Source organism: Zea mays, chromosome 8 (assembly GCF_902167145.1).
Source record: "Zea mays cultivar B73 chromosome 8, Zm-B73-REFERENCE-NAM-5.0, whole genome shotgun sequence".
Classification (NCBI taxonomy): Eukaryota; Viridiplantae; Streptophyta; class Magnoliopsida; order Poales; family Poaceae; genus Zea; species Zea mays.
In genome coordinates, this window is record NC_050103.1 from 37,482,171 (window position 1) to 37,495,969 (window position 13,799).

Below are 13,799 nucleotides of genomic sequence, written 5' to 3' on the forward strand. Positions count from 1 at the left end.
GAGACGAAGAATTTGGGGATTGGGAGGCTAAACCTAAACTAGACTAGAACTACTCCTAGGGTAAAATGCGAATAAAAGTTGTATTGATTCGATTGTTGATGATTACAAATCGGCCGTAGACCTCTCTATTTATAGAGGAGGGGGGCTGGACCCTTTACACAACTGATTCCGAGCTAATCCCGCGATTTTAGCCAACAACCGTAGCACAAAACTCGGAACCCTAATCTGATCTGCGCACGCGCAGACAGTCCGGCCCACAGGCGCGGACCGTCCGGACCGCGGACCGTCCGGCCTCAGGACCGGACAGTCCGCCGACTCATTTCTGGTTCGAACAGGAGGTATAGAAACAGTTTAGAGACCCGGTAGCATCACTTGACAAATTTAGGCTTGCTCACGCATTTAACTCAAATAAGAAATGTCAATGTTAGTGGTTGATATGGAAGTGAAAATTAGTTTCCTCTTCGTGTTGAATTCGTCTGGAGGGACTGACTCAAGAAAAATTAAGCGCTTTGGTTCTTCATTAATCCATCTCTTTCAACGACCTTCAAGATGGAGTAATATAGTATGTCTTACAATCAAACCCACCCCAGTGCAGTTATATTTGCGACTACAGACTAAGACTGTCTTCAACATTATCATCTAAATTTTATCTCCTAAAAAAAATATTCCTTATACTTTACCGTATCCTTCTAAAAGATTCTCTGATATATATCTTCTTTATTTCCAGCCGCGTTCTCTAAATTCAGTCATCTATAGCTACAATATTAGATATAATATTAACAGAATATACAACTACCTTATTTATTCATTGTTTTCATATAATTTCAATCGGATCTAACTTACGGCATTAAAAATGACGCAATTAATAATTTTCCAATACAAATTAGTGAACATATAAATATTATTCAATAAAATAATGTATATATATCGTGTGAAATTAAATTCGTGAACACATTAAAAAACAATGTCGTCATCCATTAAATACATAAAAAATTAGCATAAAATATAATGCCGTCATCCATACAATACATAGAATACAATGTCGCCGTCCTCCCAACAGTCTAGCACCTTCATTTAGAAGTGGACAAAAAAATAACATAAAACACATTTGATATCTTGAATGCATGAACACCACCGACTCCTCAGAGGGCAAGGCCCATTGGCAAATCTGGCCAAAAATATTGTCGGGGTCATCAAAATCAACTTTGCTTTATTATACAAATTTTATGAACTTTAATAGAGTTTTTCTAAAGGATTTATAAAATTTATCGGGGTCGGCTGACCCCGATAAACCTCCCTAAATTCGCCCTTGCAAGGCCCAGCGTGGTGTGGCTCACCAGCGCCCGTGATGGGCGCAGACGGCTAGAGGTGGAGTGGACCTCTCCTCCGTCCTCAGCCTACTTTGCTCGTGTCACAATCCATGGCTGCCTTGGATCATCACCCCCAATATCCATGGCTGCCTTGGATTCCCGTCCTTTGTCTTCTTTGACGCAAGCACGCTACGAAGGGAGCAGAGGAGCGATGTGTGGATGCCGAACCGACGAGGGAGCGAGCGAACGGAGACGATGTGGGAGCGAACAGTGGATAGAGAGCTTTCATGTGTCCGCTACATTTGGCGGATGATGAATGCACCCTACAATTTAACGGGCGTTGTATAGGTTCTTGTTGGAGGCGTACCGGACAACTTTGTTTGCTACATTTAGCGGAGAGGACCTTTTACAGAGTCTTGTTAGAGACAGTCTAACAACTGAAAGCGATCGGAGCAATCCATTTTCCTTATGAACGGATTATATCTAGTGCTACAAAATGAACATCGATAGATAGTAAACTTTGGAACATATGTTGTTTGTTGCAGTGCTACTGTGCTACACATTGGTGAACCAAATATCCTCATGTGTTATCATGACATCTTAAGTTGCAATCCCTGGCGGAACTCAACTAAATATGTGTTTCTAGTATATAGCCATCTCTTCAAGCAAGCTATCTATATCGAGGCCACTACAGCATGCAATTATGATATCTATTTTCATGCAACTATTCACTTCCGCGTGCCACATGTTCAGTAGCATATACTCCCTCTGTCCCATTTTGTAATTCATTTGACTTTTTACCAAGATTGATTAGCTCGTCAATTCATTTTTTATGAAAAAAATAAAAAAAAATCAAAATCATACTTAAAATATATTGTAGACAATATCACAATAAAAATTAACAATAATTATGAAATTTTTAGAATAAGACGAGCCGGTCAAATTCAGAGTAAAAAAGTCAAACAAATTATAAATTAGAACGGATGGAGTATCTAGCTATCCTAAACCCTAAACCTAGAATTACTTGCTGATGGGAGGGCAAGCTGTGTGCATACACGTTGTAAAGAGTTATCCCCTCCTCCTTTATGTACTCATATGAGAAATGTCAATATTGGTGGTTGATGGAATAAAAGCTAGAGGTTGAGTTTAGATTTAGTCAATGAAATTAAATAAAATAATTATCGTTCGCTCCTATTCCATGTCTAAGACCCATGGAACCTCCGCGCGGCGAAAAGTGATGGAATACAAGTGAGCCGTATGAGAGAATCACTATCCAAGAGTGAAGTGAATTGGACTTCTCAAAAGATTCTTATGAAAATAACTCCTAACCAAGCCCAACTTCACTTGATTGCCTAATGTGTAATAAATGTGAAAGGGCCTCTAGCCGAGTTTATTAGGCATTCTGAGTAGCAATCCTTAGGTCCTAAGTTCAAATCCTAATGGGAGCAAATTTCAAACTGAGGTTCAAAAAGGTCACTCGCTGGTTCCCCTAGTTATGAGCACAAGAGATGGACTAATCTATGGGGAGCAGATTCTCATGTAGAGGCTGGGATGGCTCAAAGTACAAGTAAAGATCTGGCCTATAAAGGGCGGGCCCTCATATTATACGGGGGACCAACTTTCGTGACCTTTCTTGGTCGGGGCTCTGATTGAGCTTCTTCTTAATATATTATCATGGGGGTGGTCTTTCCCCTACCGATCGAGTTTTAATGTGTAACAAATAACACCCTAATTTCTAACAATATAGAAATTCTAAGATTTGTAAATGCTTAAATGGAATCACTCAATAATAAAGGCGTAATTTAAAGTAAGGGCGACAAGACTCCTTAAAGTTTTGTCGAGGTCTCAAAGAGTTGGCACTCCCCACTAATCCTCGTTGGAGCACCCACATAATGGTGTCACTCTTATTTGGTCCACACAAGAGTCATGTGTTATCTATGAGCTAGTTCTTTGCCGACTGGCACAATGAACTGCTCACAACCAAATACAAATTCCAAGCTAGGTCACCCATAACTGTTTGAGTGGTCACCACTCTCCCAATTGCCACCGAGCAGTCTAGATGATGTTGATCACTAAGAGTAACTAGCACTAGGCTCTAACTTGACCATGCCAAGTCTAATGAGGGTGATGGTTGCACACATATCACTCTTTATGCACCAATGATGTCACTAACCATGCAATTATCACTTCTCTAATCTCTTCACTATATAAAGGATCTTCCTCAATCTCAAATGGATGCTTCAGCTGGAGGCAAGACATGTCAAGAAGCTGATTTGAGGGGTACAAATAGTGCAAATGGTTAGAACTAGCCATTAGAACCCCACTCAACAGTTTTGAGGGCATCAAACATGTTTGATGCCAACTTTTTCACAATATATGTAAGGTTACATTTAGTCCCATGTACTACCAGAATGGCTCCAGTGTCAGAGTGTAACTTTTCCATACATATATGTATGTAGTCATCAACATTTTTCATTGACTTAGTGACCCTAAGTGGGAGATTGGGGCCAATGTGGCAGTACATGGGTGAGAGCACCTAGAGGGGTGAATAAGTGATCCTATAAAAATACAACTCCAAACACAAATTTGGACTAGAATTATGAGTTAGTGCAAAACTAAAACAATGTTGAAGTGAGAATAAGAGAGAAAGTCCTCTTCACTTGACTGCTCTTTCAAGATATAAATTAGACTAAGAGCAATATTACAAGTGAATTTGGAGAACTTAAGAATAAATAAAATCGCATGAAAGTAAATACACAAGTGGGACCGGTGATTTTATCCCATGGTTTAGCCGAGCCTAAAATGCTTGCCTACATCCACGTTGTGGTGTCCCTTTGGACAAGGGTTGCTTTCAACCCCTCTCAAGTGATCCAAAGATAAAACTTGAGTGCCATGTGGTCTTCCTTATATCACTTATATCCCTCTCGTAAGGAATCTCCACAAATTAGAGTTTCTTGTAGTCATACATAAGAATCAGAGTTACATCGTGAATCATAACACAAGAGAGGGAGAGAATACACACATAAGAGAAAAAACCAGCCACACAACACAAGAACAAGATCGCAAGGGCACAATCACAAAGAGTTGCAAGAATGGCTCGAAAATTGCGCTCGGATCTCACTAGAATCGTTTGGATGTGTTGTGGCAGAGTGTCGGAGTGTAGTGATGCTCTTTGTATGCTTGGGTGTTGAAGTAGTGCGCCATGGGGGTTCTTTTATAGCCCCAAAAGGCCCCATAACCATTGGCCTTTCCTTCCAAAAATATGTTGAAATCTGGCTATCTACAGGAGCACCGGACCGGGTCCATGTGCACCATGTCTTGGATCCTGACAACCTCCTTCCTTCTAGGAGTGCACCAAACCGAGTCCTTGCACCACTGGACCGCCACATGTCGCTTCCCCATCAAGCAGCCATTGGCGCTCAAATCTAAACGTTACTGGGCGGTCTGGTACGCCATCGGACCATGCACAATACCGGTCCGATGAATTTTATAAATTAAAAATTCCTGATACCTCAACCGTACGAGTGGTCCGATGCACCACTGACTCGGCCCGGTGCACCAGGCCGCTAATAACCCAAGTCCTAGGCCCATGTGGACCCGGTCCGATGAGGCTCAAACAACCCAACTTAGGCTCTTTTGAGCCAATCTTCTTCAATTCTTTTTTGTTGTTCTTAGGAACTTCCCTACAACTTAGATAAATATAACTAGCACATAATCGAATTGAATAATTGTATAGAACTCACCTTTTACTTGGTCTTTCACTAGGATTTGCATTTTGGCTTAAACTAAGACCTGGAAGCACTTTCCCACAGATTTGAGTTAGAGATCAAACCAAAGTTCTAAACATATATAATTAGGCATATGCAACTTATCTAAGTACTCAAACCTCATGGTTTTACCCTTTTACCCAAAGTTGCACTTTCTAGCCTCCATTTTAGCTCTTTAGGACTTTGTACCTTCAAATTGCCTTCAAGTGAACATGTGCTCATACTCATATCAAATCAGTTAGTTCATGTTGGTGTGTTGGACACTTAATCATCAAAACAGGTTGAAATGCCTATCTATCCCATTTCTCTTTCAATCTCTCCTTTTTGGTGATCTATGCGAACACACCTAAAACAACTCAAATATGACTAACTTAAAGCAATATGAGTCAAACGTAGGAATCGGAAGTTCAAACTCAAACAAATGAAGTATTGAAAGGATTTGACATATTTGGATCACTTAGCCACCACTTGTTTTTGATTTTGCAATCAAAGCAATTTTTAAACCTTTTTCTTACTACTAAGTCAAAAACACTTGGGGTTTGCAAATCAAACCAATTTTAAAGACTTGTTTTGATCAAATACCAATTTCTCCCCCTTTTCTCATAAGACTAGTGTCAGTGTTTTTACCCAAGGGTCCTAACCAACTATTGTATTTGTGCTACGTGCCCCCGATCCAGATGGGTGATGCAAGAAGACAGAAGATTTATCCTGGTTCAGGCAATAGAAGACCCTACTTATAGCGAGAGGGGTGAGACTTATATTATCTTACACCTAAGTGCTCATAGTACGGGATACAAACTGGTCGAGAGAGAGGGAGTGGATCCTAAGTCTCTGTGGGTGATTGAGGCTAGTGCCAATATCGAAGGTAGAGGGCAAATGATGAAGTGTTGTCCTCTGTCCCCTGGGGACCCTAGACTCCTCCTTTTATAGCCGCAAGGAGGGAGCCTAGAAGTACAAGGGTTGTCGTAATGTTGAGAGGAGGCGAGCCCGAGCTCCTGTAGTAGTATGGCCGTCGGGATGGCCCTTGTCCTGGCTATTGCCTTTAATCAGGAGGAGGAAGTCTGATTCCTATATCCCGTATTTTGACCAAGCAGAGAGCCGAGGCTAGGGTCGGGGCTCGGATGCGTGCTCGAGCCCATCCTGTGGGCAAGATGTCTGAGTCATACTGGTTGAAATAACGACTAGTATGACGAAAAGTGCCTGGTAATCCGGCTCGTGTGTCATGTGAAATGGTTTAAAGCATACTTGACACCATCCTTATGGTTTCTGTAGCCAGCGGTTTTTGCGGGAGGATTGACGGCGTCGTATGTTCTTCTGTTGATGCTTGCTGGCCGAGGGCATACTCGGGCGAGATGGAGACTTCTCCTGAGACCGAGGTCGGGTCTGCACATGGGCACGTAGCCATGCTGGGAGTGGTCACAACAATAGTCGGAGTGGCCTCATGTGGGATTCGCGGGGAGTTGGTGGCATTTAATGTGCCACTGCCAGGACAGTTGGCCGAGACTGAGCTTGGGCGAGGCGGAGTTTCCTATCGAGGCCGACTTCGAGCGAGGTTGAGACTGTTTCTAGTCGTCGTATGTCTTATCCGGAGTTTTTGAAAATAGTGACCGGAGCGTGGGAACAATGCGCGGTATTCGCGACGTGCGTCATCGTGGGCGGTGAAAGTAGATTTGGCTGCAGTTTCGTCGTCCTTCGTTGATTGCAGCGTCATTGGCGGAGCAGGTATTTGTATCAGTCACATTTAATGTGCATGCTTTGTGGTCCTGAGATCTTTGGCCGAGGCCGGGCTCGAGGCTTATGATTCTCTGGTACTCAGGTGTGAGGTATGCTTTAGGGACATAATCTGGGTACCCCTAATTATGATATCCGACAACAAGTTTCTCCCCCATAAGAGAATAATTTTCACAATAAGAGGACATCTCTTTGATATCAAGAGGGTTTTGAATCAAAAGACAAGTTTAAATCTCAAAAATATTTTTAAAACTCAAATGGTGGTTGATCTAGTTGCTTTAGCCTCTAATTTTTCTCCCCCTTTGGTATTAAGCACCAAATAGAGAAACTAAGGTCTAACCCCGTTGCCTCACAAAAAAGCAAATCAAAGCAAGTAGCAATGAGAACCCAAGGGAATCTGAAACAAGGAACCTTGATGTCGTTTATGGAGTGGAAGCATCTTCCTTTGTCCAAATTCATATTTTCCCTTCTAATTCACCTTTGAGACTAAACATGATGAACTCAAGCAAATTATTAGTCTCAAAAGGGTCAAGTTGCAGCATATTCTCTCTCTAAAAATGTATATCATTAAGACTTGTGAAGTTTGGGAATGACATTATACAACTTGAACACAAAAATAAGCAAGAATATGAAAATAAAGAAAAAACAACATGATCAAAGTCATGGATCAACGAAACTCTGGTCAGAGGAAGACACGCTGCCACCACTGACAGGCACCTGTTGCCCCACCACCTTGTCAACAGGGGAGCTACCACACCCTGGCACCCACCGAGTGGCAGGGATGAAACCTCCACCGGACGGTAAACACTCATTTCTGTCAAGTCGTGAATGCCGATAATATTCTGAAATTTCAAATATTTTTAAATATATAAATGAAAAAGCTACCCTATTTCATGAGTTCATTGGGCCATCTACGTACTCTAAAGGCCCATAATTGTAATCCTCAGCTTGGCGATTCGTGCAAACCCGTCATCATCTCACGATCGAAATGCGGGAAGGCACCGAGGTCAACAAGGTCATTTAGCATACGCCCGTACATAATCCTGCTCTTCTCGCCAATCACAAAAACCCTAAGCGCCACCGGACAATTCGTTGCTCGCGATCCTCGCTTCGGTAACTCTCCGGCACTCCGCTCGATCTGTTCCTACTAGATGTGTTGTTCGTCTTCACCGTCAATCCACCTCCCCCTTACTCTGAGTCGCCTTTTGTTTGCAGGGATCCGGAAGAGATGGCCAAGTCGAAGAACCACACGGCGCACAACCAGTCGTACAAGGCGCACAAGAACGGCATCAAGAAGCCCAAGCGCCACCGGCAGACCTCCACCAAGGGGGTAAGATGATTTACTTGATGTCCCTCTTCCGTCGTCCCGTTCGGTTGATTGTGCAGATGCGTCAGAGTGGTCATTGGTTGATACCGGAATCATGTAGCTGCCGACTTCATTGGTTGTTCCGGATAGGTGAAATCTATCTTAGGTTGTGAAGTTAGTTCCTGGATGCGAAATTTTTGTATGGTCTGTTCTAGTCGCTGAACTTGGTTCCTACATGCTAATTGTTTTTGCCTGGTTTTCTAGTGCCGTACTAGTAGTGGCTCATGCTCGCGGTACTAGCAAATCCTGTTAGCTAGGATGAAAGATATCTAAGCCATTTGTGAAAGTCTCTTGCGGTAGTGTGGTAATGGGACGTCCTGGTTTTATAAACCTATTGTAACTAGTTATCAAAAGGATTTGGTGCATAGCCTTTTTTTTTATATCCAAGGCCACTTAATTTTCTCTCAAGTCTTGAAGGGTTGTGAGCTTGTCATTACCCTGCTGGAATTTGTTTCTACTTGTGATTTGAAAACACATTTAGTCCCCGTTTGCTGCTGCGGTGTGTATGAATTCTTGCAGCTGTTATTTTTCTTGTCTTTGTACAGATGATATTCATAATGTTTTTGTTCATGTTGGTCCAGTTGATCAGTCTATTATTTTACTAGAGTTACATGGAGTTTACATTGAAGTTGAACTTAATCTTAATATCAAGCGTTCTCCTGCTGAGGTTTAGGCTGTTGCTATGATGAGACGTAATACCTTCTGAGAGCAGATTACTGCTGTATGAACCTGGGAAATATTCTTTCATTATTTCCTCCTGAGCGGTTACCTGAGCAACTGCACAACTTTGATTCCTGTTGCGCTTCATTTAGGATGCTATTTGTATTGAGATGTAGCACAACTGTTACTTTTGCCAATTTTTCATCTCTAACAGCTGCTTGAGATGCACCTTGGTTTTTGCTCTACAACTGACCCTTTGCATTGACCATGTTTGCAGATGGACCCCAAGTTCCTGAGGAACCTGAGGTATTCAAGGAAGGGCAACAAGAAGAGTGGTGAGGCTGAGGAGTAGGAAGGAAAGCATGGTTGTGTTTCCTATGTTTTAGCTCAGTTGTAAGGTGGAACTTAGGACCTTTTGCTGCCGAAATGTTTTTATGATAATCATGTTTTGAAGAGTTACGGTTTACTTTCATTATTTCCTTTGCCCTTGGTAACTAAAATTAGTTGTTTCGATTGCGTCTGGGTTTCATTGGAGGCTAACCTGTTTGGGAGGCGGTTTAATGTTTTATCTTGTGGTCGAGTGAGCATTAGAGCATGTACAACTTAGAGCTTGATCGGTTTTCATGGTATTATCATGCAATGGAATGTTTTTAAATCCCTGTTTGGGAACGAAGTTTTTGAAAACCATAATTTTTGAAATACTACAATTTACTTCAGTCATGACAATACCATTGTTTAAAATAACCTAAGTTTAGAATACCTTAAAACAACTATAATATTTATAATAGTTCAGTTTTAAAAATAGAGATTTTAGCTAGTTTGTTAAACACTATTTTATGTATAATACTTTAGTATTTAAGAATACAACAGTATTCTTTCAAAACTATAAAAAAATTTCACTTCCAAACACCCACTAAGTTGGGTTTCTACAGCTTGTCGATACCGCTGCTGCTTAGGTGCTCGCGAAACAGTTACATGATAAATTAAAAGGTGTGAAATTTTGGTGGTGACGGGACTGAAATACCTCTGCTTGATGGAGGCCTGTAACTGTTAAAAGTTGCCACATTTGTTATGTGCAGCGGGGTTTTAAGATAAGCTAATCGTGTTAGCAGAAACAAACAGCTAGGCAACCGAAGGTTACGGAACGCTTTTCACTAAACAAGAGTACCAAATGCAAGAAGATAGTATGTACAGTACATACTCTGTCTGAACTCTGAACACCTTATTCCAGCAGAAAGCTAGTTGTTGAACTAGGGAAGACACTGCCATGCAATGGGATGTGAAGTGTGTACATATATGCCTATATGGTCGCCATGAAACATTATTGGCTAAGCTGCAGCGTTACATGCGAGGAACCTTCTACTCCTTGGGCCTCTTGACAATGAGGACCGGGCATTTGCAGTTCTGCGCGCAGTGGTTGCTGACGCTGCCCAAGAACGCCCTGCAGCAATGTTCATTTGAAACGAAGATAAACGAGTGAGTAGATTGCTGCCTCACAGGGATAATTGCAGGCCAAGAAAAAAAAAGGATCTGAAGCACTTGTCGCCCTCGACAGACTCCTGACGTGACTCAACTTGTGTAATCCTTGTCCGATGTGTTGATTTTTGGACAAGACGGAAAGGGTCTAGTACCATGTATGATCAGTGTCAGTATCAGCTCACCTCTGGATGAAGCCGTAACCATGGCTGCCCATGACGAGCAGGTCCGCGGCCATCTTGTTGGCTGCGTCGCAGATGACGTCCCGCGGGTCCCCGCTCTCCACCGTCGTCTCCACCTTGACGTGCGGGTGGTCGGCGCAGACGCGCTTGGCCTTGTCGACCGCCGCCGCCGAGACCGCGTTGGCGTGCCTCTCAACGCTCGCCAGCACGTCCGAGGTCATCATGTACCCTGCAGGCAGGATCCAGGGCATCAGCGCCTCTTCCATTTACTGATACTTGTGAGCTTCAACGCCCGGCCGGCTCCATATGATCTGGAGAAATTTACATCTGCGGCGGTAGTAATACCTGCGCTGTCCATGGCGGCGTAGACCGGGCGCGGGCGGCGGGCGTGGACGAGCACCAGCGTGTCGCCTCCTGCCGGGGAGACGACGTTGGCGAGGCACCAGTTGAGCGCGTGCAGGCTCTCCTCGCCCTCGTCCACGGCCACCATGATGCGGCGCCCGGCACTGGAGGCGGCGACGGCGGCAGTTTCCATGCAGGACGCACTGGATCGATCGGTGAACGATTGTTGCTTGCAAGGGGGTGAGAACAGAGAAGAGGATAGAACAATCAAATGGATGCTACTGCCTGACAATTGAGGAGAGCAGTCCGCTTTAAAGGAGAGAGGACAAAGCCGTCGTGCTGCAGCAAAGCTCTTGTGCTTCACGGCTGCTGCGGCGCCATGATGGGCTATCCGCGTCACCCTGCGACTCTGCCCTGGGTTTGGGGCGCCCGCGGCCGCCGCTGGGTTTCCTCTCCTCAGCCTCACGCCCTCGTACGGCTTTTCTCGTTTCCCGAAACGCCCATGCGGTGTTCTTCAGTGGGCCAACCAACCGACTGAACAGTGGAGCGAGCGACCAGGGGTATTGTTGCCATTATCTGATTATTACTTTCTGGTTGATTTTACAAGAGAGTCCGAATGGAACAGTGAGGATGATACCGTGGTTAGCGGCAGCTGTTTTGGATGTTGGATTTTGACGAAGGCACACGGTTTTGCTTTTGCAGGGCATGAACCCACGACGCCTGTGCCTCTTGGGCTTTGTTTGCCTGCGATCCAGTCAGAGTCAGGCAGGGGGTCTGTGCAGATGTTGGGCTGCGATGGGCCCTATTATCTTTTCCCTCTCGGCCTCAGACAAGACCTTTCACTTGAGAACCTTCCCGTGATCCCGTCCGAGCGCCTCCTCGACAGGAGCAGCGTTCCCGGAATATTTGCAATTTTGCAATTCACAAGAGTTGTTTATTTGCTATTTTACCATTTGTCTATGATTTATGGATTCATCTATGTCTATATTTTATGGACACGATAACATATTAGCGATGCCCACTGCTGGTGATAGTGAAATTGCAAATCCCTCTAATATTCCATCTTCTGGTCCAACCAGCAGCAACAGATATGCCGACCATCAACGAACATGTACAACCTGATTCGCTGAATCGGTTTTCTATGTAAAGATGCAACTAAAAACTGTATAATATAATAAGATGTCTTTAAATCAATTACAATATAAATTTAGTTAAGAGCCAATATATATAAAAAGTTGTATATAGATTGACCTTTCATGAAGAGATCATCTCTCGTTTTTTTAATTTAACCTCTTAGATACCCTTAAGAGAACACTCAAGAGACGAGCATACCCTAAGAATTGTGCAGCGGCCCCACAGGAAAGCAACTTTGAACCACTGGCCCACACGAGGAAGCTTTCGGGTAGCACATATTGAGAAACAGCGTCGTTGAAGATCCTAGATCCAGACCTAGAACCCTCCCGTCAACAATGGAGATGTGAGGAAGATGTAGAAACCCGTTTTCTTCCCTTCCCCTAGCGACATAGCACAAGAGACAGAAGACAAGATGTGGAAACTCTTTCCTTGTTATTCATTATGAGGGGGTACAAATTCATTATATAGAAAAGTATAGCCGCTCAGGAGTATGTTTGGCCCACACGAGGAAGCTTTCGGGTAGCAGATATTGAGAAACAACGTCGTTGAAGATCCTAGATCCAGACCTAGAACCCTCCCGTCAACAATGGAGACGTGAGGAAGATGTAGAAAACCCGTTTTCTTCCCTTCCCCTAGCGACATAGCACAAGATACAGAAGACAAAAGACGTGGAAACTCTTTTCTTGTTATTCATTATGAGGGTGGTACAAATTCATTATATAGAAAAGTATAGCCGCTCAGGAGTATGTTTGGTATTAGCCCACATAACCCTTCGTATGGTTTCTTAGCACTCTCCCTTAGACGAATACCGCGACGAATTCATGCCTCGTTAAAACTCCAAAAAAACTCTAGTGAAAAAATGAAGTGTATAGTTTCACTTCATGTATTGCACTTGATGCCTTATTAAAACCATCTATGAGAAACTTCAAGGAAACTGAATGGAGAAAAGAGTACAACGAGGGTCTTCAGGACAACGACAACCTTCAAGACTATATAGCTTACGATCTTCAGGATCGAATAACAAGGGCTAAAATTCAAGGATGCTTTCCCCCTGAATCCTGCAAATCTCTCAAGTGTCTCATCCCTATACCTCGAACACATTTTCTAAATGTGACTATGGGTAAAAATCTAGTAAATAAATTAGCCAGATTACCCCAAGTATTGATTGTGTAAGATCTTCACCTCACCCTCATTCTAGAGTTTGTGGGTATAGAAGAACTTAGGAGAAATGTGCATGGTCATATTACTCTTAACATAATATGTTCCTATTTGTGTAACACATGCTGCATTATCTTCATAGATAATGTTGAGGATATTTGCAGTTCCAAAACCACAAAACTTTTGGATATGATTAGTCATCCGTTGTAGCTAAGCACACTCACGTGTGGCTTCATATGAAGCAATTATCTCCGAGTGGTTAGTAGTCGTTGCTACCAATGGCTGTTTGCACGATCTCTGGGATACAACAGTACCACCACAAATAAAAACAAAACTAGTATGAGGTCTAGCATTATGAGGATGTAACAGATATCCAACATCTGTGTAGCCCACCAAAGCTTGGTCCTGATTTTTTAGAAAAATATACCAAGATCTTAGTATATCTAAGTATAGTCTTAATGCCTGCCCAATGTCTTTTGGTTAGTTTTGCACCATGTCTAGCTAGCACACTCACTACGATATATTTCGTCTCTCTAAGTATGGAATTTGTGGTTGCGATATTGATCAGACATAGTTCATCATTTACCTCCATCCTGGGACATGAAAGTCTTGTTCTAATTAGATATAGTATGACTTAATTCATCATTCAGGATGATAACATAGAATAGAACAA

The 13,799-nt window shown here is 43.0% G+C and overlaps 2 protein-coding genes and 1 non-coding gene across 5 annotated transcripts; 2 read left to right on the top strand and 1 right to left on the bottom strand.

Annotated features, from left to right (window-relative positions):
* Positions 1 to 1,001: 1,001 nt before the first annotated feature.
* LOC100194015 (universal stress protein) lies at positions 1,002 to 11,371 on the bottom strand. 2 transcript variants are annotated; one of them, XM_008656194.4, is made up of 3 exons: positions 10,838 to 11,371; positions 10,496 to 10,721; positions 1,002 to 1,168 (listed from the first exon to the last, which is right to left on the bottom strand). In XM_008656194.4, exons 1-3 carry the CDS (start codon positions 11,025 to 11,027, stop codon positions 1,075 to 1,077), a joined length of 510 nt encoding a protein of 169 aa, XP_008654416.1. In that variant the 5' UTR covers positions 11,028 to 11,371; the 3' UTR covers positions 1,002 to 1,074. The 2 variants fall into 2 exon arrangements, with proteins under 2 accessions (XP_008654416.1, NP_001132550.1); NM_001139078.1 differs by lacking the exon at positions 1,002 to 1,168 and adding an exon at positions 9,974 to 10,275 and having other exon boundaries at positions 10,838 to 11,240.
* Positions 7,622 to 9,489, top strand: LOC100282295 (uncharacterized). Of its 2 annotated transcripts, none has more exons than XM_035961455.1 (3): positions 7,622 to 7,921; positions 8,024 to 8,138; positions 9,112 to 9,489. In XM_035961455.1, the coding sequence occupies exons 2-3, from the start codon at positions 8,037 to 8,039 to the stop codon at positions 9,184 to 9,186; spliced, it is 177 nt and encodes a 58-aa protein (XP_035817348.1). In that variant the 5' UTR covers positions 7,622 to 7,921; positions 8,024 to 8,036; the 3' UTR covers positions 9,187 to 9,489. The 2 variants fall into 2 exon arrangements, with proteins under 2 accessions (XP_035817348.1, NP_001355876.1); NM_001368947.1 differs by having other exon boundaries at positions 9,112 to 9,367.
* LOC111590055 (small nucleolar RNA snoR128) lies at positions 8,852 to 8,951 on the top strand. Its single transcript, XR_004852346.1, has one exon. It is a non-coding gene; the product is annotated as a small nucleolar RNA snoR128 (small nucleolar RNA).
* Positions 11,372 to 13,799: the final 2,428 nt, after the last annotated feature.